This window comes from Plectrocnemia conspersa, unplaced genomic scaffold (genome assembly GCF_051122295.1).
Source record: "Plectrocnemia conspersa isolate PC_06_02 unplaced genomic scaffold, ASM5112229v1 ptg000010l, whole genome shotgun sequence".
Classification (NCBI taxonomy): Eukaryota; Metazoa; Arthropoda; class Insecta; order Trichoptera; family Polycentropodidae; genus Plectrocnemia; species Plectrocnemia conspersa.
In genome coordinates, this window is record NW_028277174.1 from 24,439,300 (window position 1) to 24,466,930 (window position 27,631).

Below are 27,631 nucleotides of genomic sequence, written 5' to 3' on the forward strand. Positions count from 1 at the left end.
ATAGTACACATGTATATCAAAAGTCTAAATAAAATTATCGCCACGGCGATAAGGCCATATCTCTCTCCGACTGTTGAGCTCGCCAGTGCCAGTCCGGCTCTGCGCTATGCAGGTATTGTACCTGGCCAGGTAGATAAAATCAACAGGTAGTTCTCTCGGCAGTGTGCTCGCGGCCGCCGTGTTGTCTGCGCCTTCGTCGAACCCGATCCAAACGAGATTTTCCGCCGGAATAATGGAAATTCCAGACATCACATCTGCACCGTTCTGCCGATGATAGACGATGGGCGAGGTGATTCTCGGTCAAGACAATGAACGGCAGAGCGGATCGACCTCTACTGGCCAGCGGCAGATGGACCGTGGAAGCTGCAGCCCAGAGACAAAACAAGCCCAAGAAGGGCCAGAACAGCTTTAGCGAGAGACAGGCAGGTGCTAGCCGCCAGCCGGATTGCGTGCGGCCCATAAACGCCGCGAAGATCGTCTACCAGAATGGCGACAATTACCGCTTCGACGACTCAGCTACGCCAGTCTACTTCAAATACTCAAACGTCGACCAGCAGATGTCCTACGACAAGAGAGAACCGCCCAACGAAGGTCCCTTCGTCTTCGGGGTGCACAGTCCCAGCCAGTTCCCCATCAGGAGTCGCTTCGCCGGCGAAGACGCTTACGACGACAACAAATCTGTGATAGACAATAATACTAGCGAATTAAATAGTTTATGCTGTGATAAGAAAGTTAACGTTAAGCAGCCGCCCAAAGCGAATAGGGACGTGTTTTGCGTCAAGGGCGGCAGGAGGAGAACAAAGGACAAATCGACGAGAGACAGGAAGAACATAAAATGCGTACTGGTGGGCGACGGAGCCGTAGGGAAGACTTCCTTGATTACGTCATACGCTCAAAATTTGTTCCAGTACGACTACAAGCCGACCACTTTCGATAAATATAACGGTGAGATGTATCCAATAATAAGACAAAGCCTAAAACTGAACTAACTTTGGGGGACACTGTGTTACTAACTATAAAATAAGAGTGGCAATGGAAACAGGGAGGGTACTATCAAACGAAACCTGTTTTATCGTATGTAATGAAAAAATGTGATATGCCCGTCACAATACTCTAGCATGCGACTGTTATTTAAAGTTTAAGAAATACTATTTTTTAAAGAAGCAACATATTACATTTGAATCTTCTAAAATTGAATTTAACTAGATTAGCAGCTCACGGGTATAAATTATTATATAATCTTCAAATTTAAATATTTTCTCAGCTAATCATTAATTTTATTAATCGAAATAAGCACCATTTTAATCGACACATTTTCATTCATTCGATGTGTGGTCATGCATTGTTCTACATTGTAAAGGTTTCACAATAATAAAAAACGTAGTTTATTATATCAAACGCAGACCATAAAACTGTCACCATAATTTTGATGTGATTTCGCCTCGCAAGTATATGGAGACTAAATTTTTGTTCAACTATCATGTGGAATGCCTTATTGTGTCGTTAACACTTTGAGCGGTATCGCCGTACATGTACGGTGGTCGATCTTTCACTGTTTTGGGGTACCTCACATAGTTATATCATAGTTAGGATTTAGAATATCATATTCAAATAGAAATATCTAACAATATGTATATGAAGGGTATTCATAAAATAACCTCAAATATCATAATTAATTATTCGGTAGAATAAGTTTCTTGTAAATATTTTTTTATAATTCCTAACATTTCCATGTGTTTTCTTAGTTGTTTTCGATGTACAGAGCCACATGGCAAAACAATCTGTTGACAAGAACATTTTTTCAGTGTATTTAAATTGACATAACTACATATCTACATAACTACATATCAATTTGAATTTATACTACACAAAAACAAGTTTCTTAAAATCACGATACATATTTGCTTTAAATTATTACCAAAAACTATAACTATAAACTTGATTACATTGCTTTAGTATTTGTGCGATATAGTGGACACATGTTTTTAAATTAAACATGGTATAAAAGTTGAAGCAAGAGCATTAAATAATGTTGATAAGCAACAAAATTATTTGATTTTATAAGGAACTTCATTTTATGAAGGTAAAGATATATGCCTGACCTTCTAATTCTAACCACAACGTGCCACAGCGCAAGGTCACTACAATTTTTGTAATTTTACACAACTTAATAGCGTTGCAAAATAAATTATATTAAAATAAAAATAACAGCTTGATTGCAAATTTTTCTGAATTTTTTTCATGATATAGAAAATCACATGTTTGTATAATTATTTATTTAATAGAAACTAGAATTATATTGTACCGAGACTCTCACTGTATATTTTTCACATTAATTTAACTTCAGACGCTGCATTCATAATTTAATTAATGATTTACATACGAAATTTATTACTTTCAGTTTTTTTCATGTTAATTCATACGAATGAAATAACCCAAATGTATAATTAGCTCGAAGGGGAATATACATGCATATAAATAAATATACATTTTTGTTCACTGGCAACAATTTAAATAGGATTTTAAAAATACGCAAAATTCAAACTTATTCTACAATTACGTTAGTAGATATTATATTTCGCCTTGAGCGATAAACAGTCATCGTCTTAATAATATACTCGTTTGTGAATCATTTCCAGCGACTGTTGTACTTTTCATGCAATTTTTTGTCTCCGTGATTCACTAAATTTAATTATCGCCGACAGCACCATCGCTGTGTCAGTGGCAAAAATAGGCAACTTTGAAACTTTTCACGATTTTGGTCGTAACGCGGCGGAACTCCGCCATGCCTGATTGAGCTCATTGTTTTTTTCAGTTGTATTTTTCGCCCATTTCACGCCTCGTTCCGCGTGTCTTATAAGGATCCGTCTATTTTCGTTAATGGCGACTCTATTTTAGGTCTTCTCAGTACTCGAGGACGCTTCGTCGGCGTCCATTTTTCAATGTTAATTCGAAGTTAATTTGAATTCCCTCCGAAACGCCGACGCGCATTACTTCCGTTCCGAGGTTCATTAATTAAACCATAAATGCAATTATTCGAAGCGAAACGTGTGCAAACATTTGCTCTACGTTCTATGACGTATGCGTTTCGATCGGCTTGTTGTTCTTTGAGATAACTGATAAATTTCAATGAAATTAACCAGGGTTGCCACAGTTTAAAACTATATATTGTACTAATATGATTGAACGTTTTGAATGAATTAGATTTTCATTTTATTCAAAACTAGTACAAGGAGACCCTAAAATATTTTTTTTTAAATTAAGAATTCCACGAAACCAGCGTTTTACAAATAAATTTAGTCATATAACTCTATAAATATATTTAGAGCTGTACATATTAAAAAAATACTTTTTCATTTATACTAGCAAACTTTTAATAACAATCTATTTGTGTGAAGTCTAATATCCCTCCTCCACAAATAGACACGTGTTATCAAAAAAGGGAACGCATCTTCTGTCTAAAGGGGGGAGGTGAACTGACTGGAACTGAATAATCTAAAAATAAATTATTAATTCTCATTAATTGACTATGAAAAAAAGGAATATAAATATTCATAACAAACTTAAATTAAAATATATTAATATAAATCTATTTTTTTATAATAAACTATGTTATTCATAATTAATTCTTTTATATTTTAATTATATAATATACAAAATAACACGTGATAATCATGTCAATACATATAATTAGGCTTACATTTAATGTAAACCTACATATAATGACCAAGTCTTCTAAGTTGTTTATTTGCACCATATGTAAAAAATTCACGGATAATTGTAATATAAGACGAAGTTAAAAAATATATATAAATTTAAACATATATTTTCGATTAATCAAAATGCAAATTTTGAAAAAATACAAAGAAACCACCCAAGCAGAAGGCACTGCGTAATAAAAAATAAGTAAAAAACTTTCTCAAAAAGCGATCGTATGTGACCTAAAATAGTGAATTATGTACATTATATAAACATAGTACGAATTTGTTTAGGTATATTCGAATAATCGTCATTGTTTGATTTTGCCAAAATAGTAAAACTTGAAAAAGAGGAAAAGGGGAGGGGGGGTTCTAACTTACTTATCCCGGGCGTTCCACCACTTATTTAATAAAATTAAGAGGAACTGTTCAATACAGTAAAAACTCATACATTTCTTTCAAAACAAAATTCTGCGTAGTCATTATTTTTTATTGTTATAATTAGTGACGTTTTAATATTATATTGTTTTAATTACTGTAAATTAAAAAAGAGCTTTTTAAGTTACTTTAGTAAAATTTTTCTCGCAATAAAAAAAAACATTTTATCAAATTATTATCAATTATTTGAGAAAGATATTTAGGAAAAAAAGGAAGTGAATAATTTTTGTAATGTTTTCAGCAAATGTTTTACATATTAATTCACATTATTGCTTATCTAACCAACGTGATGAGAAAATTTGCAAAATTCATATGTGAAGTAATAGTGACGATTGTAAAGTACTTATTACATTACTGTATCGAATGAAACGATTTCGATAAATTAATCATGATAAGAAAAATTCGCCACTGATAACATATAGTTGTATGAACTAAAAAAATCGTCTATTTGATAATGCATTATTGCAGTTCCACTGCTTTGACTGATAAAAAATATATTGAGTCACGCAGTAAGTCCTGGTAAATTTGATGTTATATGGTATATGTAACTGATAAAACAAAGCGCCATTGTTGGTTTCTTCGAATTGAAACCGTTTAGATACAATATTGATATAATTCATATTAAATTGCTAATTTTATACATAACCTACTGATATAAAGTTTTTTTATATATTGTAACTGCACTAATGGCGATAAATCTATTTTTAGCTAATTAAAATGTATCTAGCGTACCGAGGCCTTTAAAAACACACAACGTCTTATTACGTCTCTAGTTTGCAAATTGGATCTACATTAGATATACTATATATTTTTTTCAATGAAAATCGAAGGTTGAACTAGAACGCGTGTGTAGATAAAACGCGATTTATGGTTTTGTGCGTAGACCTTTGGAAAACTGGTAATCTTAAAAATAATGAGTCGTTTATAAAGTGCGTATCCAGTTCGGTCATTAGCCATCGTCGGACGGCCATTACTATTCAATGTTTGTGGAGATAATGAGGCGAACGTTCATTGATTACGAAACTAGCTTTCGAAAAGTGTTTTGATGTACGATAATGATTGTATACATTATATTCTCGCTTTAGCTTAACAAAGGGTTACGGTAGAATTTTATTTTAAATACTCCCCTTTCCTATATACATATATTATTTAGGAACATCTTTTTATTAACATATTTCAATTACATATTGATTTTTATGTCTCGTTTTTTAGATATCGTCAATTTTTTTAAGTATTTAAAACTAAACAAATTATATTCATTTAAAAAATATTTTTTGCCCTCAAAGATTATTATTAGGCTCGATTTTTTTGGATCAGAATTTATATTAAAAGGTCAGAATACATCAGTCAGAATATAAGTGGCCAGAATAACTATTAGATGGTCAGAATTTATATTAAACGGTTAAAATTTAAACTGGACGTCATAATTTACATTAAATGTTAAGAATTATTTTGACAGAAGCTATTTTTTATTCAGTATTTATTTCAGTTAATTGGTCAGTATTTATAAAGAATAGCTACTATTAATATTATATGATCTGTATTTTAACATCAAGGTCAGTTTTATGTTGATAGATGATCAGCATACAAAGTGTTTTAGAGCCAATTTGTTTGGTCTCAACTCGAACCCGTAACCTCAGAGTTACTAGTCTGAGACGTTACGGACTACGCTATTCCGTGTTTTTATTGTTGTTAAAACAATTTATTTAGATGATAAAAAGTATAGTACTGAGTTTATCATTTATTGCCGTTTAATTATTAAAATTTACTATACCAAAAAATATAAGAATAAGAGTTATGTTGATATGACAAAAAAATTACGTTAGTTATCGTGTCCTCAAAAACCGTTTAATCCCACAAAGATGATAATAAAAAATATTTTTTTAAATCGGGAATACTCTAGTTTTTTGGCCTGGAACAAGCTCATGCATTGCGGTGTTGCGCATTCAAATGAACGCATTAAGTTTACGCTTGTTATGTTACAGTTTATTTACAACAATACATAAATCAATATCAGTTGGTAATCAATTTATTCAGTTGGTGCTAAACTATATTTGCATGTTGGAATGGTTGCGTAAAGTTCACTGAATTGTGACGAAAATTTCCCCACGCATAACGCACTGAAATCTGAGACGCTTCAGATTTATTCGCTCTGTTTTATTACGCTATTCTATTGTATGCCTGTTATATATATTATTATTTTATAATGTAAAATAAATATATTATAATACATATCGTAATTTTACGACCTCAATAACGCATAACTCGAGAAGCCTTGCGAGAGCGATTTTAAAATTAAGTCCAAGGACCGGCGAAAAGAGTATGTGCTCTGCGAATCGGATGAAATAAAATTCTACGTGAAATTCAGACTGAAATTTCTGAAAATTTTTTACGCGGCTGTACACGTAAAAGTTTCTAATTACACGCTCGGGTGTTCCATTACGGTATACTTTTCTAAACCGGACTGCATTATGGCGATATTCATGTAAAATTGAATGTGGAAAAATATTATAAAATATATAACCGTTTATCTATCTTGATCAGTATTATTTAGAAATTTAACGAATTTGAAATTAATTATAAATTGTACTTATTAAGAGTGGTGAGAGCAGGATAATGTGTAGTAAGTAATAAATACTTTTTGAACTGTTAAAGCCAGAAAGACTTATAATGTTTGCCCTGAAAAACGAAGTACATTAAAAAACAAATTAATAATAATGTGTATTGCAGCGATCGTACAATACCAATTAAATGTTGATTTTAGGTAAAATTTTGCTGCGCGGCCTAATACAGATTAATATTTTCTTCTGCAATGTATAACATTTTTTACCAATCCTCGCGACTAATTAATTTCCTCAAATTTAAAAAAATCACACATTTTCGTGCTACGCGGCTAAATTTTCTATGAGATAATTTTTGCACGATTTAACTAGATTTTTTTATATTCCATCAGTGAGATTAGAAATAGTTCGTCTTAGTTGATCTATCGAATTATAATTGTAACAAATAACTAATCCATACTCCAAATTACGATAATATACATAAATACTTTATGTATAAATACTCCGTTACACCAGACTAAACACAATCAACATCTATTGAGCAAGTAATAAGACACTAGGTTAAATTCAGTTTGTAAATTAGTAACATCTGTTCAATTATCTTTAAACTAGTATTATAATTTACAATCAATAGATGTCATTATGCACGACCTAGCTCGATTTTATTTGTAAATATTAATAACAATATGTATCTGTGAGCATAGGAAAAGCTAGGAAAACCTAATCGGTGATAATCAATTTCAATTAAAATGATATAATAATCATTTATTTCGATTGCTCGATATAGAAATTGAAAAATACTTACGTTCATAAGGGATTTGAACCCATGTCTTACAAGTATTTGTCAGCGACTTTAAAGATATTTAAATGTTTGAGCGAACTAAAGTTACCTTTCTCATAGAAAAGTGCAGTAATCATATTCTTAACTTGTTAGTTCTACCTTTTCTAGCTGTTTCCGAGTAATGTTCATTAAATTTGGTCTAGTACAAAAATGCGTTATAGCTCAATTTGGCAAAAATGTTCTAAAGTTTATATTGAAAATGCACATTATTTTGTATTTAAAAACAGTATTTACTTAAATTAAAAGTATCTGGAAAGTTAATTAAACGCTCTAATAATAATGGAAAAGGGGAGCTGATAATATTTATTGTAGGGGTGGAGAGGGGGGGGGGAATTTTATAGTTATTCATCATTACCCAGGGCTTAACAAATCTTTTGACGGTCCTGATAATAATAATAGTACATTATAATAATCGACGGAGATGTCGATTCGGCTTATTGGAGCGTGGAAGATGCTCCTCCGATTGAATATGGTCATCCCGTTCGCTCTTTAGACCATCATCATTGTGCCGCTGTAGCGTGACTTTCCAATTGTTTCTCTCGGCCGACAAAAGCTCGGCGTAACGTTCATGGTCGTAATGAAAATATTTTTAATTTTGTTTTTAAATATTTTTTCCCTTCGTTTTCACACAAATATTTCACTTTTTAATAGGCTTGCGGTCGAGTGTGACGAATAGCGCACGTACAAAATCGTTTCGCAATGAAATACTTTTACCAGCAATGCTTACAAAATAGGTCGCTTAGGGCCAAAAATTTTGACCGCAAACCATACATTTTGCGACCTTGTTTTATTACAAATAAATACTTATTTATTTATTTTTAACAACTGTGCAATATGAACTGCATTGCATTGCATGCATTGGGCTTACGCCTGCCAGATTACAACGGAAGTTTTAAAATTTAAATAAATAAATGTTACTTTTATATTTTGATGGAATTGGTAGTTCGATTGAAATAGAACGCCCAAATTGGTTACTACTTCTGTGCGATGAAGTACGTTGTTATCCATTTCACAATCAAAATCAATTGGTGTTATTTTTTTAGTATTTTTTATATGTAAATTTGTTTTTTAATACGATTGTGGTCAAAATTTATATTAAAAGGAATATGAACAGTCAGAATAAATATTAGATGGTCAGAATTTACATTTATTAGTTGGAATTTATATTAAATGTTTAGAATTTAAATTGGACTGGTCAGAATTTATATTAAATGGTAAGAATTATTTTGACATATGGCCACAATCATTTTTTCTAGTCAGTATTTATTAGCATCAAATTGAAAATGTTTACAGTCATCGGCAAAAGTTAGAATTTGTAATATTAAATAAATCATTAATTAACAGAATAAAAGTGAATGAGTCGAGATTAGAACGATAAGAAATTCTTGGTGTGGCAATGTATCTAAACGAAGTTGAATAATAATATTCCCTTATTACCAGTAAATATGATAACATTTAACACCCACCGGTGTTTTTGGTCAATAACTACCTTATTTTCATTTATCTAGTCACCCAATACTTTAAAATACTGACGCATGCTACTGTGCAGTAACATTAAGTTAATCCACTTCAACGCTTTGTTTCAGCCCGTGAACAAGTAATGTCAACTCTATTGATTTGAGCAATATTATAATAACATTGCTCGCCGATAGTCTTATTGGTTCTAATTGTTAAAAAACTGTAAACTTATAAAAATATGTACTTTTTAAAGAAAATATTGAAAAATTGTGTAGAAAAAATAAAAAATAAATAGTAGTTTGGCCTTATTTATAATTAATTATCTCGCAATATAAAGTATTTTATAAATTCATTTAATAACTAATGCCATTGAGTTTTAAAGAAACTCTTACATATATAGTTTCATGTTCAAATATGGCATGAATAATTATATTTTATGGCAAAAACTTCTATGTATTGAATAAGCATAATGGTCTTTTTACCCCTTTTTTAGCACAAAAACATTCAACCATTCTTTACACATAATTATAATGTATAATGACATATTTTAATTTTATTTTGCGTTATTATAATATTTATATGTTACCATATTTATTATTGATATTTGCAGAAATTTCTCAAAGTCGAGTTAGTTCAATAGTGACGCGTTCTCCTCTCTTTATCGTCGCAATAGGGACATACGAGAACAATTGGAAAGTTTCTTTCATAATGGCCATTTTACTACATTTGCGAGCAGCGAAGAATGCAAATTATACGGAACACCATATACAAATATGCTATACGTATATTTTAGGATTTTAATAATAAAAAATATTGAACTTCTCATATATTTAATCGTTTTTGTATTTCACTGCCTATTAATCTGACTATTTACTAATATAATTGGTTTATAGTATTTAAATATTATTTTGGAATATAAAGTCAATGAAATTAAAAGTAAAAAATATACATTTGTACGACCACCGTTAAATAGTTTTTTCACGATTTTAAAGGTATTCACTCATGTTTTATTAATCATAACCGTTACCGTTTCAAGAACCGTTATATGAGTTTTAACCGCTTTATATGAAAAAGTACATTTTGTTTTTAAGTTTAATACTTAATAGTAGTGTCATAGATTAATTCATTATTTATTTTTCATCACAATGTCTTAAACAATAATTAATATAATAAGTATCATAATTTATTATCTAACATTAAGCAGGAAAGTCGATTAGTAATTATTAATTGATAATATTGATTTAAAAATTGACGGAGAGCATTTTTAATTATTAAAAAATTATAATTTTATTTAAAAAAAAGTTTTGTCAACAACGCTTAGAAATTTTGATAGAACAATGCGGCTATGTTAGATCCTACGTTTATCTTATTTTTTGTGGAAGGATTATGTAATTGAATAAGGACAATATAGGTTAATTACACTCTTTTATATAATGCATTTTAAATATTATTTTTATAATCTTTACTTTGTCACTGTGTGAATATAGCGTTATCTATTTGATAAACGTAACAGCTGTACCTATATAATTATTTTAATTGCTTGCTATTTAGTACAAAATTACACTTTTAATTATTTTTATAAGTAGATATATGTTGTGTTGAATTTCTCTTAATTCCTATTACGCGAAATAGATAACAGCTTATGCAGAAAATTAAAAATATTGTAAAATATGACACACCAATGCGTAACTATTGGAGGGAACAGCAATAAAATAGTGGTTATTGAATATAAATAAATAATATTTTCGACACATCTGTTTATCTTTAGTATCCAATGACCTATATCAGAATGTATCATCTTTTGAACACGAAAAAAATAATCTTGATTTTAATTCGTTTTAAGATTCTTAAATGGTTTTAAATCAAGCATTATGCTAAGTTGTCAGATATAAATATGTAATAAAATAGTAATAGCAAAGCTTTCCTGTTTACAGTCGTTATTTAGCTAATCGCATTATTTACCCTAGGGCTATAATTAATACACAAAACTGGTTACTGGTAATAATTCTAATTTAATTGTGTACTACTTATATTGTACTTAGTTATGCATTAATACATCTTAACTTATGTCTGTTTATTTGTTTCAGTTGAGGTGGAAGTAGATGAAAAGCCAATAAGCGTACAAATATGCGATACTTCAGGCCAAGTATGATTCTTTTAAATAATTATTTTAATAAATAGTATTTGAAGTAATTCATTTTATATTTTAGGACTACTTAGAAGGCGTAAATGAATTATGCTACCCAGAATCGGACGTGATAATATTATGTTTTTCAATCGTCAAACCGGAGAGCTTTCGTTCTATACAAAATCGATGGTTGCCAGGAGTGTCTAAAGTTAAAGCTCCTTATGTATTAGTTGGAACGCAGTGTGATTTAAAGGATCATTATGGAATAATTAACGATTTAAAAGTAATTTATTTTTATATACTTATTACTTTATATAATATTCACCCTGTTGAATATATTTTAATTTTTTTTCATTTTTAGCTTCAAGGTGAACATCCAGTGTCTGAATCTGAGGCTAGAACTTTAGCGTCGACAATAAATGCACCTTATATAGAGACGTCTTCAAAAACGAGATACAAACTGAAAGACGCATTCGATGCGGCGATATTAGCGGCTTTGCCGTATGAAAAGAAGAGGCCAATGTGGAAAAAACTGTTATGCATATCGTGACATGTGTTTTCGAGAGTTGTGTGTAAATAATTTATTTTTTTGTATATTATATGTACGTTTTAAAATAAAAATTACAATTTCGATTTTATATCGAATGCCTAATACCTACTCCTCTTTTATTATCTTACTTGTAAAACGAACCAATAAAATATATAAAATGGAATTTTTATTTATCATTTGTGTATAAATAAATTACATGATTGAAATATAAATTTATTAAATATTGTTGTTATTTATTTTTAAAAATAAAAAATAAAAGGGGGATTTTACAAAAATATAAATTGTAAGTAATTGAATTTTTTTTAATATTTATTAATGCAGTTTATTATTATTCATATTTATTTAAAAGCATTTTATTTTATTTTGTATGGCTAAAAAATATTGTGTTAAGACCCGATGAATTAAAAATAAACGCAAACAGCGCGAACGCCGATTAGCTGTCATCTGTCAAATTCGCGTATTCATCTTTTTTCTTATTTAAAACAATGGAAGACGGAAACATTTCATTAGAAAATATCCAAGATGTAGTTACTTCAGAAGACCAACCGGAAACAGAGAATATAACTGAGAATTTAACTGAAAATAACCAAGAAGCGCCAAAACAAGTCAAATATACACAATTGCCACTGAACAAGATAAAAAATATGATGAAAATGGATCCTGATGTTGCTTTGGTTAGCAATGAAGCAGTTTTCGCAGTCACCAAAGCTACGGTGAGTTACCTTCAACTTGTATTTATAACCAGATGTCCTCAAAAATGTTATCCTCCTTTTGTCCGTTGACCTCCTTGAACTAAAAATTATAAAAAAAAATTTTTTGTGCTTCCGTAGCAATTTTTCAGAAATGGCTTTTGATTAAAATTTAAAATTTTTTTTAACTCCAGTAGCAATTTTTCTCTTTTGTCCTTCCCAAAAATGGCGAGATAAATTTCGCATTAAAATTTTTGAAATGGCATTATTTTAGCTCTCGCAGAAATTTGTCCTTTTTTTATCCTCTGTATTATGTATTATGTATTATAAACTTCTCTGTATTATGTATTATAAACTACTCTGTACTAATAATATTTTTATTTTTAGGAACTGTTTATAGATTCAATCGTTAAAGAAGCTTATTCATATACCGCAAAAGGTAAAAGAAAAACCGTCACCAAAAAAGATTTTGATAACGTAATAGATACTGTTGATTGTCTCTGTTTTTTGGAAGGAGCTATGGATTTTTAATGTAATTGTAATATTATTTTTGTAATTTTAATTATAAATACATATATTTGATGCTTGCAATATTTTATTAAATTATTTTAAGTGCTATTTAGTGAAATAATAAATACACAAATTTAGAATATTATACGTGGATGAAATTTCCTCTTTGGTGTAGTAAGTACAATAGCGTCTTTAGGCGATAGTGTCAATTTGGAAGTTTGTATTGAATCGCTGGAAATATATATTATTAATAATTAATACGAATTATTCTAAAAATAATTATAGATTGCAAAAAAATATACCCTTTTTGTAATTTTGCATTCATGCTTGCTGTAAATACATTCATTGTACTCGGTAGAACTCTGAATGCATCTAAATTTACAGTTTCAGCTTGACTTCCAAGATTAAATATAGCGACAACATTTGATTCTTGGGGTAAATATCTAAAATATAATCAAATTAATATTGAAATTATATATAATTACATTAGCTGATTTCACTTGCTTATCTGCCTTTTTACAATAATTAGTCTGACAAAGCACACCTGCTAAATCATGTGTGACAAAGAAGGATAGTCTTACTGGATATTAAGTAAAACTAATTTAAACCGTAATTCTTACGCTAAAAAATGAAATGAAATCCGATTTTTAATAAGTCATGGATTTTTTACTAAACAATTTTAGATCATAAGAATACTATAAAATTCGGAATGTAAATCTTACACTTACTTAGGAATCAGAACTGTAAGAAAAAGGATGATATTGTATAATAATATGGATGAAAGTCCACATATACAAAAAATCACTTTTTCTTCAATTCTTAATCTACAAACTACATTTAACTTTCAACCTAGACGACTATAAAGTTCTACAACTCGGTCGGTTGAGGAGAGAATAATTTTCTCATTGACCGATCTTGAGAGCTGCGCCACGTTCCACTTGAGCGGTGAATTGGGAAAGAGTAAAGGCGAGAGAATTTTTCGTCTCTTTCCATTCTCCTATGGTATATGTATGTATAATCCAAAATGCCGCCTCAGAGTAGTCTAAATTTGAATTACATTAAGCTCACGTTCAGTGGAGCTAACCAAATTGCCACAAACCTAGAACCGGAGAAAATCAAGCAAGCAGCCTTTCCACTTCAATCGCCATATTTTGCCATTCCATTTGCCAATTCCACCTCAGCCGTCAGAAGTCAATTCCCGAATTTTCAAAACATAAATAATTTCTAGTGCTAATGGTTGATATTTGTATGCTTACCTCAAAATTGCCAATACATTATTAGACAGTACTTTAATTATAGTATCGCCTTCTATCACAGCTTTTGTCTTTTTAATTGCTACGAGATCTTTATAGAACTAATAATGATATAATATGTTAATTATATAATAGTTTGCCTTACTTTTATATTCTATAATCAAACCTTATAATGGCTCTTAGAAGCTGCTTTCTGAGCTTTCAGATTAACTTCTTTGTAATTACTGGCAACAGGTAACCATGTTTTATTTCCTGTTGTAAAACCAGCGTTTTTAGAATCGTCCCATTGGAATGGAGTTCTAGCCGGATCTCTAGAAGCCTTCACATAATTTATTGGATCATCGGTGTTACAAGCTGCTGGATCCTGTGTGTCTTCCCAACTAATTTCACCATCTGTCATAGCCAATTCTTCACCCTATAGTAATATTATGATTATAATTATTATAAATACATCTATATAATAAACTAATAAGTACCTGATAAGTTAAAGCTGTGCCTGGCAGTAGAATGGCAACCATATTCATAATATCAGCCCTATCAATTCCATATCGACTCGCCATTCTCTTATTATCATGATTTCCATTCTATATGGACATGCAAAAATATTAAATAATTTGTAATATTTTTGAAGAAAATTAACATTGTATTAAGAACTTACCACCCAATTAGCTGTCCTACCAACGGGCATGTAAGTCAACCATGAATCAATGTAATATTTTATATCCCTCGCATCTGAGGCGTTATTAATGTTACTGATCAATTGGAAATTGAATGGTAAACTTGAACCATTATGTGTTGCATTTCCATAATATCTCATTGTGAGTTTGATATCTTCGTAAGCTTCTGTTAGCATTACACGAGGGATTCCGTCTTTTTTCTTATATTCATCCAGAACATCTCTCCATTGATTTACCATGTCATAAGTTTCGGGTTGATTTTTAGAATATATGTGATTTAAATAGTCGTAGTCTTGATCGTTTGCTGCTAAGTTGCTCGAACGTGGTTCGTCGGGATAAACACCTCCAAAATTTTTAGGATCGACTTCAAACAAATGTGGAATAGCATCAACTCGGATACCCATAACTCCTTTGTCAAGCCAAAAACGTATTACACTCTGCAAATATTGCCGTAATAATTATTAAAAAAAATATAAGTTGTATATATGAGTGGTCTTCAAAGTGGGATACATGGGTAATTGACAGCTGCGGATGCATTCGGATAAGCATGGAAAAGTTGATAGAAAATTTTTTAAATACATTAGAATGTTTTACAAATGTATGTATACCTATTGTCAGGGGTATGCGATTTAATATAATATTTTGGAGACCACTGGTATATACATATAAACAATTAATAAATAAATACCTTCATTTCTTCAACGACCAATGGATTTCTATAGTTTAAATCTGGTTGACCAATAACAAATTGATGAAGGTAAAATTGTTTTCTGACTGTATTATACTCCCAAGCACTTTTACGGAATACACCTAGCTATATATTAGATTAAAATAGTAGGATCATAGTTATATTATAAATTAAGACTTAATGATAAATGCTTAATTATTACACATACCCAATTAGATGGTGGTAAAAGTTTCCCTGGATTTTGTGGATCTGGTTTACCATCAGCCCAAACAAAATAATCTTCATATCCTTTAGTTCGATTCTCAGACAATTTGAACCAATCGCTTTCATTACTACTGTGATTAGGAACAAAGTCGAGTACAACATTTATCCCTTCATAGAAAAAATAGCAATAAATATATTTCCATCATAATATATGAAATAAATAAATACCCTTAGATTTTGATGTCTTGACAAGATTATCAAAATCTTCCATGGTGCCGTATTCTGGCTGAATTGCTTTGAAGTCTGCAATATCATAACCAAAATCATACATAGGTGATTTATAAATCGGGGATAGCCATATTGTTTCAATCCCTGCATCTTTAAAATGATCTAAGCTTTGAGTTATTCCTGAAAACAATATATGTGTGAAATTTTTAAGATATAATTATCATATATTACAACTAATTAAATTTCTTTGCTTTACCATTCAAGTCGCCGATTCCATCTCCGTTACTGTCTTTGAATGATCGAGGGTATATTTGATATATCACAGCTTTTTGCCACCATTCTTTATCACAGTTTACTAGCAAAATGCTAGTGAATGTAAAAATAGCCAACAGAGCTCCACGAGCTGCCATTTTACACCAACTGTTGCAATATATTATTCGGATCTCTATATAAATACTTTAAACAATGACAAATCTTGTGTTTTCCTACCACAATAGAGATAATGAATCAAGTGCTTTTAACAAGGTTATATTTTTTAATCTGTAATGCATTTATTATATTTTTATGTTGCTTGTCAGTCATTAAAATCTTCTTTGTAATTTAGTTTAAAGTTGTGTCGCTAGATATCACTAGCCATAAGAATTCATTGTGTTGTTGCTAACAGTTCATATGAAAAAGAGTAATCATTAAAGTAGCTTAAAGCAGTATCTTTTAATCAAGCGTTTTAGTTAGTGTTACTGAAGTATGTTTTAAATTTGATTATATAATATTCAATTACCGTGAGAAAGTTTGTGGAATAGTTTCAAAATATTTTGTGTAGCTCTTTTTATGCCGCCTTTTAAACTTGAACTTTTTTTGCTTTTTAAACGTTGCTAACACTTCATATGAGATTTCCTTGTGTATTGTTCTAGATATTTTTCGATTATACAATATTACACATAAAAGTAAATGTAAAATGGTGTCTTATCAGTTCAAAAATCAATATATCAACACATTTATTATCATTGAAAAATAAATTACATTCAATTTAAAAGGTATTGTTATATTCAATAAATAAACAAACATAACGAGAAAGTGAAAAAGATTTATGAAACTTCATCTAAAATTATAAATTGTAGTGTTTTGTGGTAAATAATGTGGACACGAAACTGAAAATTCAATGAATCCCGGAGTTTTTAGAGAATTGTTAGAATATTCTGAGAAATATTATGATGATTTAAAAAATCATTTTCTTAATTCTACTGTTTTTAATGGATTCTTAAAAAATAAACTTTTAGAATGCATTTTTAAGTGTATGTAAAGAAGGTATACATGGTGAAATTAAAAGAGCAGTGGCAGAGGATACTACTGATGTTTTGAAATAAACTTAACAAGTTATTGTTTTTTGTTATAAACTGGAAGAAAAAGTGCACGAAAGGTTCTGGTGACTTTTCAATCCAATATCATAAGTCGCTGAAAGTTTTAATATGCAGTAAAGATTAATTGAAAATTGTGTTAGATGATGACCACAATAAACTAATCGTACAAACATATGACTAGGTTTTTCGACCGGGTAGAACAGTAACCGGGTATCTAGTTACCAGCGTGTTTTAAAAATAATTGAGTACTTTGTTATTTTTACGGGTATCTGGTTATTTTAATTATAATATAATACTTGATTTTCCCATATGAAATAAGTAGTCTTTGGTCACACTTTCACAGTAGCAATATTTTCGGCTGAACTGGCGCCACGATGGTGTACAGCCCATATCCTATCTTCAACGCTTCCAGTCTTTACAATTATTTTCACGAATTGTTCGCTTAATAGGAGGATGCAAATAACCAGAATCTTTCTCTAAATTTCGATACATCCATCGTACAGAATTGCTATTTCTGTAGAACAATTCAACAATTTTAACGCGTTGAGCGGTGGTTAAGTGATCCATTTCGTTAATGTATTGTTGTAAACTAACACTTAACACTTTGAACATGCGTGATAATTGACAGCCGTCTTATTTACGGTGCTGCCAACATAAGAAACTCAAATTGAATCAATCTATACATAATTAATTACTTAAAATTAAATTTTATTAATGATTTGGCTTGGTCATTGTTCTTATTATTTTCAATGTAAATAAATCGTTGTAAATTGAGAGCAGTGTTCAGTTTAGGTAAGAGAAAAAAAAGGTAAATCAGGTAAATAAAACTTTGAAAACAAATGTTGCTTGACTAATGATTGAGTAACGATACATAGCGTGAAACCAATGACTGCAGCATATTTCAATGTGTCTTCAGCTTTTATAAGCTGGACACACAGACAAACAACTAAACCGTGACATATTTGCGTTAAATAAAAGGGATTGAATTATTTAAAAATAATGTTTATTTTTATTATAAATTACAATTTTGATCATATTTCTATTGATTAAACGTCGATAGTTACTTCGAAAATTTAGTTTATTAATAATCATAATCATTATTATAATAATTATGAAATGAACATAAATATTTTACGGAAATTTTTCATGTATGGTAGATCCACTAAACGAGTTCTATCGTTGCTAGTCTCCGAGATCCTCGGTTTCTTCTCCTTCTTCTCGAATTGGATCTTCGACGCATGTCCATGGGTTCGATGTTGGCTCTGCTTCTGCTTCTATTCCTGCGTCTTCTAGATCTAGACCTAGATCTACCTGATCGACGAGCAACAGTTTCTACGATAGGCATTCCAGATAGACTGAGAGCGACTTTACAAGACTAATTTTCGATCGACAATGAAAACGATGAAAAAAACAAATGACTTATAATATTTTATTTTTTGTATTAAATACAAATATTACTACTAGCGAGTGTGTGTAAATACCGGATGCTCAACTTTTTGATGAAATGTGATAACTACATATTTTTATTGATATTTACCTATTAGATTAGTTCAGCAAATAATTTGATTTAAATTTACAACAAATTTATTAACATTCCAACATAAAAATTTTCACAATCAAAATCATAATTTTATAACGCAAGCGAAGTTTTATGTTTTAATATTAGTCAATATATTAGAATCTACTCAGAAACTACGTAATATTTTCGTGTCGGAATTTTAAATAACATTTAAAAATAGTATGCAACACGAGATCCCCAAATCGGACACCCGAGAATTCGTACGGATGCTAACCACCATATAGATGGGGAAAATCGAGAAAGCAGCCGCTTCCCTCTTTACGTCAACTCTGCTCCAGAATCCGGAGTTCAACCCACTTCGAATAGGATAACTTTTTTCTTGATATATATTGAGCTTTTCGTTATTACCATGAACAAATATTTGGTAAGCGGTGTTTTTAATATCACAACTTACATTTAACGCAACATATTGATATTTGAAATGCATTAAAAAAACATAAACTAGAAAAAAGTGTAAGTGTAAGAAGAAGCAGCTCAAGTTTTTCTGATTTGTCAAAAATGAAGACCTTGCTTGGTTACTCTGTAACTTAATTGTTAATAAAACATGTATATTAGATGCTCATATTAGTTTATTGCTTTTTATAAATTACAGATTGTTTAATGTTCTAAAACGACAATGCACGAGGATGGAATTTTATTTTTGATGTGGTTAGTACAATAGCGTCTGCAGGGGATAGTGTTAATTTGGATGTTTCTATTGAATCACTGAAAATATACAAAAAATATTAGTTCATTATCTCAAAGCATATAAATATCAATATAGACATACCCTTTTTGTAATTTTGCGTTTATACTAGAAGCATATACACTCATGGTCTTTGGGAGAACTCTGAAAACATCTAAGTTAACAGTTTCAGCTTTGCTTCCAAGATTAAATATAGCGACAACGTTCGCTTCTTGAGGCAAATATCTAAAATAATAATCTAATTAATATAATACATACTTACAATTGCAATAGTGTTTCATCAAATACCTTAAGATAGCCATAACATTATTAGATAGTACTTTAACTTCTGTATCACCTTCCTCTACAGTTTTGGTCTTTTTAATTGCTACGAGATCTTGATAGAACTAATAATGATATAATATATTAATTATAAAATAGTTTATCTTACCTTTACACTATATAAGCAAACCTTATAATGGCTTTTAGGAGCTGCTTTTTGGGTTTTAAGATTAACTTCTTTGTAATTACTGGCAACAGGTAACCATGTTTTATTTCCTGTTGTGAAACCAGCATTTTTGGAATCGTCCCAATGGAATGGAGTTCTAGCTGGATCTCTAGAAGCTTTTACATAATTTATTGGATCGTCCGTGTTACAAGCTTGTGGATCTTTAGTATCTTCCCAACTAATTTCACCATCTGTCATAGCCAATTCTTCACCCTAAAGTAATATTATGAGTATGATTATTAGTAATACATCAGTGGCATGCCGTCCATACATGCGGTAGATTCAAAACCTCAAACGCATGTATGGTTGATGGCGAGCGACTTAGCTGTTACACGTGCTCGTGTTTATAGTCCTGTTTAATATATTATAATGCGTTTGACGTTTTGAATCTACCGCATATATGGACGGCACGCCACTGTAATACATATACATAGTAAACTTATATGTACCTGATATGTTAAAGTTGTGCCTGGAAGGAGAAGAGCAACCATATTCATAATATCTGCTCTATCTATTCCATATCGACTCGCCATTCTCTTATTATCATGATTTCCATTCTATGTTTACATTAAAAAAATATAAAATAGTTTTTAATACCTTTGAAGAAAATTAATATAGCATTGAAAACTTACCACCCAATTAGCTGTCCTACCAACTGGCATGTAAGTCAACCATTTATCAATGTAAAATTTGATATCTCTCGCATCTGACTCTTTATTAATGTTACTGATGAATTGGAAATTAAATGGCAGACTAGAACCATCGTGCGTTTCATTTCCATAATATCCCATTGTGAGTTTAATGTCTTCATAAGCTTCTGTTAGCATTACGCGAGTGATTCCATCTTTTTTCTTATATTCATCCAGAACATCTCTCCATTGGTACACCATGTCATATGTTTCGGGTTGGTTTTTAGAATAAATGTGATCTAAATAGTCGTAGTCTTGATCGTTAGCTGCGAGGTTACTCGAACGCGGTTCGTCGGGGAAAGTTCCTCCAAATTTATTTGGATCGACTTCAAACAAATGTGGAATAGTGTCTATTCTGATACCCATTACACCTTTGTCCAACCAAAAACGTATTACATTCTAAAAATATTGATAATTAATATATGAACAATAAAATAAAATATATATTTTATATATACCTTCATTTCTTCTACAACCAATGGACTTCTATAATTTAAATCTGGTTGTCCAATAGCAAATTGATGAAGATAGAATTGCTTTCTGGTTGGATTGTATTCCCATGAACTCTTACGGAAGTTACTTAGCTAATTTTATAAATATATAATAGTAAATAGTGCATGTAATTAAATTTAAATAATAAATAGTACTATTTACCCAATTAGATGGTGGTAAAAGTTTTCCTGGATTTTGAGGATCTGGTTTACCATCAGCCCAAACAAAATAATCTTCATATCCTTTAGTTCGATTTACAGACAAATTAAACCAATCACTTTCGTTACTACTATGATTGGGTACATAGTCGAGTACCACGTTTATTCCTATAGTAAAAAATAACTTTAAGTATATTTCTATAATAATATATTAAATATATAAATACCCATAGATTTTGCTGTCTTGACAAGATTTTCAAAATCTTCCATAGTGCCATACTCTGGCTGAATTTCTTTGAAGTTTGAAATATCATATCCAAAATCGTACATAGGGGACTTATAAATCGGTGATAGCCATATTGTTCCAATTCCTGCATCTTTGATATGATTTAATCTTTGAGTTATCCCTGAAAACAGTATAAATGTAAAATTGTAAATATATTATTATTTTATATTTAAGTATTTCAATGTACCATTTAAATCTCCGACTCCATCTCCATTACTGTCTTTGAATGATCGAGGGTATATTTGATAAACCACAGCTTTTTGCCACCATTCTTTATCACAGTTTACTAGCAAAATGCTAGTTAATATTAGAATAACCAAGAAAGCACTTCGAGTCGCCATCTTGCATTAACTGTTTATGTATTATACTAAGCTTTATATAGAGTTGTGAACAATGAATAATCTTGTATTTTCCTACCGCAATAGAGATAATGAATCAAGTGCTTTTTACAAGGTTGTATTTTTCAGATTGATTTACAAATTATCAATGTCCATTTTTAATCTTAAAAACAGTATTATCTATCTCAAGTATTATAGGGTCTAAGCTAGAGTCGATTATGGGTTGAATTGAATAGTATATCACAATCGAAAAAGAATATGTAATTTGCTAAATTTTTACTTATAAATAATAATAAATTGTATTTATTGTAAATAATAATAATTTACTATGGTTAATTCAACAAATACTTAATTTTAAATTTGGTAGTGCTCACCAAATAATGTAGTGCTCACATATGCTATGCTAAACAAAAATAAACCATTTTCAGGAAGGTGAGAAAAGGGATGACTCATTACAAAGAAGGCCAGTATACACACGGAAAGTCTTCACTGTCAACTCATCCAAAGTATTGATGTGAAAGTCTTCACCATCAACTCATCCAGCCTTAGATATCTGCGTTTTTGGGTACCGCACACGTGCAGTGGCTGCATTAATAACAATATTCCTGTATTATAAATATTCATAAAATGTGACTAGTTACAAATAAAAGTTTTTAATTTTATAGGCTGAAATATATTTATAATTAATAAATATAAAAATAGAGTTGGCACGACGATTTTCGAGCCTCCGCTAATGAATTCTAATGTTGTCGACCAATGAAAAATAAACATTTAAATATAAAACAACGTGACATCAACATGACAACAGTTTCAATAATTTTGTTATGCGACAAAAATTTTCATTAACTTGTCATGGGCGTTGTTTGATTTGACTGAATATAAATAATCGGATTGCAAATTAACTAGGTATTTTATAACTATGAAATATATATATAATGTGTGTAAGGATTATAAGAATACATTGATTAAACTAGATAAACAATCATAAATATCTAAGAGTAGGTTATTTTTGATTCTGATGTAGCAAAATATGTATCTACGTCATGGTTTTTTATCAATTTTTCTTCTGTGCAATCATTTCTCTTTTGGAATAGCCAAATTCAGGATATTCAGTTCAACAATTCTACGTTGTCGTCATATAGGTCATCAAATTGTACTATCATTGCTTCTGAAAAATAATTAAAAACAATAAGACAGTTATCAAGAGTTAAACATTGAACACGTTATTACTACTAATTTAATCCATGAAGGAAATTTAAACTACAACCGAAGAACAAAATTAACGGAAGTTACACTAGAGAATTAAACAAGTAGATTGGAATCACTAGTTAAACTGGTAAGTTGTAAGTCATATTTTAATTGTTTGCCATATGTAAATGTTATTAGATCTTTCATTGATTTTGAAAATTAACTGTAAACGATACTATATAGTGGGTAAAATGTAACTTTTTGTTAACACTAATATGAGATTTTTCATTATTACTACCATTGTAATATGTTTTTAATATGTAACTTTGGTATGTATACCTTTAATTGCCATATCACTGCTGTTTGCTTTTTAATATTTGATCCTAGAAAGTCAATAGTAATTTTGATAGAATAACCGTGATATATTATTCATATAACCAAACACTTACTGGCACACTCATAATTTATAGTTTTATTATATTGTCTATAATTTCAGGTTCTACATCATTTGGAATCATCTTCAATTAACACTTTGTAAGAAAAATGCTGTGATTATAACATATTTCACTGTTTATTTAAATGCACCGAACTGCGCGCAGCGAGTGCTTGCTAGATGTCAGAAAAGCTGTCACATGTAAGCAAATTTGAAAGTTATGGGAAGTCCCGGTTTTGGGCGCGCTTGAGAACGAACTACATAATTGATTTTATCGATTCAAATTGTAAAACACTTATATCAAAATATGTATAAAAATCATCAAATTTAAAAAAAAAATATTTTTTAAACTTAAGATGTTTAGTTTATTTTTTTAACGATAACGATTTTTTTATATTTTGATGACTCATCGGAATTTCTATCGTTGAGTAATCCCTTATCTCACCTAGCCATTAACAATCCGTTATTTCCGTCTGTGTAATATAATTCGGACGCCACGATATACATATATAAGAAATATGAAAGCTATTTAATATGCGTTGCATTTTATTTTGAATTGACGACATATTTTCTCTATATAATGTATATTTGTTACCACAAATATATTTAATATCCACCCCTCCCCCAATCTTGAATAAAAAGCAATTATGAATATTTTTATTCAAGATAAAATTTGTCCTGACCTTTGGTGTCAGAGTGTATTTTTTGTTATGAAAAAGCTTGTTGTCTGTTGGTACCTCTCTAGTCTCCAGGCGTCTCAGATTCACAGATTCACTATGGATTCCAGACGTTGAACCGGACCAGTGGATGAGGACAGAAACTAGTCTGAAGTTGAGTTGGCCTCATTTTTGGTTGAACTCCAAAGATGTTAAAGTGTAAATACCAGTAGTGTTAGAGAAAATCTCTGAGAGGAAGTGATTCTTGATTGCCCGCATTCCCGTATTTATATACTTTTTATAATAAAGGCTGCGTGCGTTCTTTTTTTTTATCAATGTGACAAATATTTTCATCATTTCTGTTTTATAGTGTGTACCTTGTGACTTGAGCCGTTAAAATGTTTCTCGCGGTGGTGTCCCATATAAACGAAGAAACTCAGTTTTTTGCTTTATAAAACTCTTTATCACAAGCCAAACTGTCATTTTTTGTGATTAAATATCATTCAATTGTGAATAAGTGTGGTTCAATTAATTTAAATAACAAATTATTTCACCATTTTTAAGGAATTATTAAAATAAAGTTAGGATTGTGGGACATAATATTTTATATTTCTAATGATAAAATAGGAATATGTGTTTTTTAATAGTAATAAAATAATTAAAGTTAATTAAATTCAATTTTATATTCACATAATATATATTTATTTAATTTGAGTAATATAGTATATCGATCTTTAGATAAATGTGCATACATATAGTTATTATGAAGTGAATACAATGACATCATACGAAGACAGAGCTATTTTCCCAGATTGAACACGATCTCTGAAATTTAAGAAGAATAATCACATTGCTATAAAGTATAAAACAATTAAAGATGGTTAATGTATGTTTAGATACTGACCCTTTTTGCAATTTTGCATTTTGGCTCGATGCATATACAGTAACCATAGAAGGAACTGAGCGAAAGCTTTCTAAGCTAACTGCTTGTTCTTTAGGTGATATGTTCATTACGCCAACGATTACTTGCTGATTTGGTAAAAAGCTAAAAGCAGAATATCATTTAAAGAGTACTGAAAAAATATGTATATGATATAACTGTACCGTAATATAGCTAAGACGTCTTCAGACAGAGCTTTGACGTCTACATCTCCTTCGAGTGCAACTTTAGTCTTTTTTAAAGTCACAAGATCTTTATAAAACTGTAATAAACGCATTATTATTAATTTAATGCTAAATACAATGGTTAAGTTGTTAGATTTTTACCTTATAGTGACTTTTTGGTGCTTCTAATTGCTTTTTAACGTTAACTTCCTTATAATTTCGAGCGACTGGTAACCATGTGCTGTTACCAGTTGTAAAACCAGCGTTTTTAGAATCGTCCCATTGAAACGGAGTTCGTTCTGGATCACGCGAAGCTTTATAATAATTGATAGGATCATCTGTATTGCAGGCGGCAGGATCTTTCGTTTCTTCCCAAGTGACTTCACCATCTGTCATTGCTATTTCTTCACCCTTGAATTGATATATCAATTGATGATATAATATTTTTATACACAAGTTTAATTGTGCGTTAAATAGTTAACCTGATACGTTAAAGTTATCCCAGGAAGTAGAAGAGCTATTAAATTCATAGCATCAGCTTTATTGACTCCCAATCGACTTCCAACTCGACTAGTATCATGATTGCCATTCTGAAGTTAATAGCATATGTATACAATTTCTAAAATATTAGGTTTAATGCAGTAAGTTTGATACGTACCACCCAATTAGCAGTTTGACCCACAGGCATGTACGTGAACCACATATCAATATAGAATTTCATATCCCTTGCATCAGAGTTGTTATTAACATTACCCATAAATTGGAAATTGAACGGAATTATACCACGAGTCGTTTCGTTACCATAATATCTCATCACATTCTTGATTGATGCGTTAATCTCGCCTAGAAATACTCTGGGTTCTCCGTCTTTCTTTTCGTATTCGTCCAGCACTGCCCTCCATTGGTAAACCATGTCATAAGTTGGCTCTTGATCGACAGTATAAATGTGATCCAGATATATATAATCGTCTTTATTAGCATCGATAACATTCGCACGTGGTTCATCAGGATAACTACCACCAAAATCATTAGAATCAACTTCAAATAAGAATGGTATTGCGTCGACTCTAAAACCACCGATACCCCTATCCAACCAAAATCTTAATACATCCTATAAAAATATACGTTGATAACTAAATTATTATATCAGATTTTTACATCAATATATAAATACCTTCATTTCATTAACCAATTTAGGGTTTCTATAATTCAAATCCGGTTGAGCAATAGCAAATTGATGTAGATAAAATTGTTTACGTGTAGGATTATATTCCCATGCACTTTTGCGAAAAACGCTAACCTTAAAACACACATATTAAATATTGTAATAAAATTATATAGTAATCATTACATGTTTATTTAACTTACCCAATTACTGGGTGGTAATAATTTTCCAGGATTTTCAGGATCTGGTTTTCCATCGGCCCAAATAAAATAATCTTCATAACCCTTTGTTCTATTACAAGATAAGTCAAACCAATCACTCTCATTACTACCATGATTCGGAACAAAATCTAGTACAACCTTTATACCTATAAATACATTAGGTAATAATTCAATATCAATTAATTAATAATTAATATAAAGCAACTGTTACAATACCCATTGATTTAGCTTGTTTGACTAAATTATCGAAATCTTCGAGTGTACCATATTCGGGCTGTATCTCCTTGAAATCGGCAATATCGTAACCGAAGTCATACATTGGCGATTTGTAAATAGGCGATAGCCAGATTGTTTCAGCTCCTGCATCTTTGATGTGACCCAAACTTTGTGTAATTCCTATATCGTATAGATAAATTAAATTTATGTATTGATAATATCATATATGCTTATGAACATTGATTGTTTACCGTTTAAGTCTCCTATTCCATCACCGTTACTGTCTTTAAAAGATCTAGGATAGATCTGATAAATTACAGCGTTTTCCCACCAGTATGCTGCAAAACATGTTTGCATCAAAACTGTGAATAGAATGATCAAACACTTAAGCTTATCCATCTTGGGAATAATACACTGTGATGTAAGGAAAATATATTTTCACATTTATATAGCGTTAGATAATTATTGTATTTATTTTTTTCAAGATAAACTATTTAATGATGACAAGTGTTTTCCGGAATTATGTATGTAGCATTAAAAACACATTTTTTCATCAGATAACGATTTTGATGACATAATTGAATGGAGATGATTCAATATAAGAGTATTCAGACACTTATTTTTAAAATCAGGCGATTGACACAATTCTAAAT

At 30.4% G+C, this 27,631-nt stretch overlaps 5 protein-coding genes across 5 annotated transcripts; 2 read left to right on the plus strand and 3 right to left on the minus strand.

The window, feature by feature from the left end:
- The first annotated feature begins 84 nt into the window (after window positions 1–84).
- Window positions 85–11,778, plus strand: LOC148231104 (rho-related protein racB-like). Its single transcript, XM_088196212.1, has 4 exons — window positions 85–945; window positions 11,084–11,142; window positions 11,207–11,407; window positions 11,486–11,778. Exons 1-4 carry the CDS (start codon window positions 309–311, stop codon window positions 11,672–11,674), a joined length of 1,086 nt encoding a protein of 361 aa, XP_088052338.1. The 5' UTR covers window positions 85–308; the 3' UTR covers window positions 11,675–11,778.
- A 289-nt stretch (window positions 11,779–12,067) lies between these two features.
- PolE4 (DNA polymerase epsilon subunit 4) lies at window positions 12,068–12,954 on the plus strand. Its single transcript, XM_088194165.1, has 2 exons — window positions 12,068–12,387; window positions 12,751–12,954. The coding sequence occupies exons 1-2, from the start codon at window positions 12,160–12,162 to the stop codon at window positions 12,892–12,894; spliced, it is 372 nt and encodes a 123-aa protein (XP_088050291.1). The 5' UTR covers window positions 12,068–12,159; the 3' UTR covers window positions 12,895–12,954.
- Window positions 12,951–16,333, minus strand: LOC148231106 (maltase A1-like). The gene is made up of 10 exons (XM_088195881.1): window positions 16,180–16,333; window positions 15,924–16,103; window positions 15,700–15,863; window positions 15,492–15,617; window positions 14,785–15,240; window positions 14,603–14,710; window positions 14,293–14,541; window positions 14,130–14,227; window positions 13,176–13,316; window positions 12,951–13,104 (listed from the first exon to the last, which is right to left on the minus strand). The coding sequence occupies exons 1-10, from the start codon at window positions 16,331–16,333 to the stop codon at window positions 13,008–13,010; spliced, it is 1,773 nt and encodes a 590-aa protein (XP_088052007.1). The 3' UTR covers window positions 12,951–13,007.
- A 3,078-nt stretch (window positions 16,334–19,411) lies between these two features.
- Window positions 19,412–22,000, minus strand: LOC148231107 (maltase A1-like). The gene is made up of 10 exons (XM_088194457.1): window positions 21,845–22,000; window positions 21,599–21,778; window positions 21,376–21,539; window positions 21,180–21,305; window positions 20,665–21,120; window positions 20,482–20,589; window positions 19,997–20,245; window positions 19,834–19,931; window positions 19,630–19,770; window positions 19,412–19,565 (listed from the first exon to the last, which is right to left on the minus strand). Exons 1-10 carry the CDS (start codon window positions 21,996–21,998, stop codon window positions 19,466–19,468), a joined length of 1,776 nt encoding a protein of 591 aa, XP_088050583.1. The 5' UTR covers window positions 21,999–22,000; the 3' UTR covers window positions 19,412–19,465.
- A 2,950-nt stretch (window positions 22,001–24,950) lies between these two features.
- Window positions 24,951–27,486, minus strand: LOC148231108 (maltase A1-like). Its single transcript, XM_088194090.1, has 10 exons — window positions 27,230–27,486; window positions 26,979–27,158; window positions 26,745–26,908; window positions 26,551–26,676; window positions 26,035–26,487; window positions 25,859–25,966; window positions 25,539–25,787; window positions 25,377–25,474; window positions 25,177–25,317; window positions 24,951–25,097 (listed from the first exon to the last, which is right to left on the minus strand). Exons 1-10 carry the CDS (start codon window positions 27,375–27,377, stop codon window positions 25,034–25,036), a joined length of 1,731 nt encoding a protein of 576 aa, XP_088050216.1. The 5' UTR covers window positions 27,378–27,486; the 3' UTR covers window positions 24,951–25,033.
- Between the last annotated feature and the right edge of the window lie 145 nt (window positions 27,487–27,631).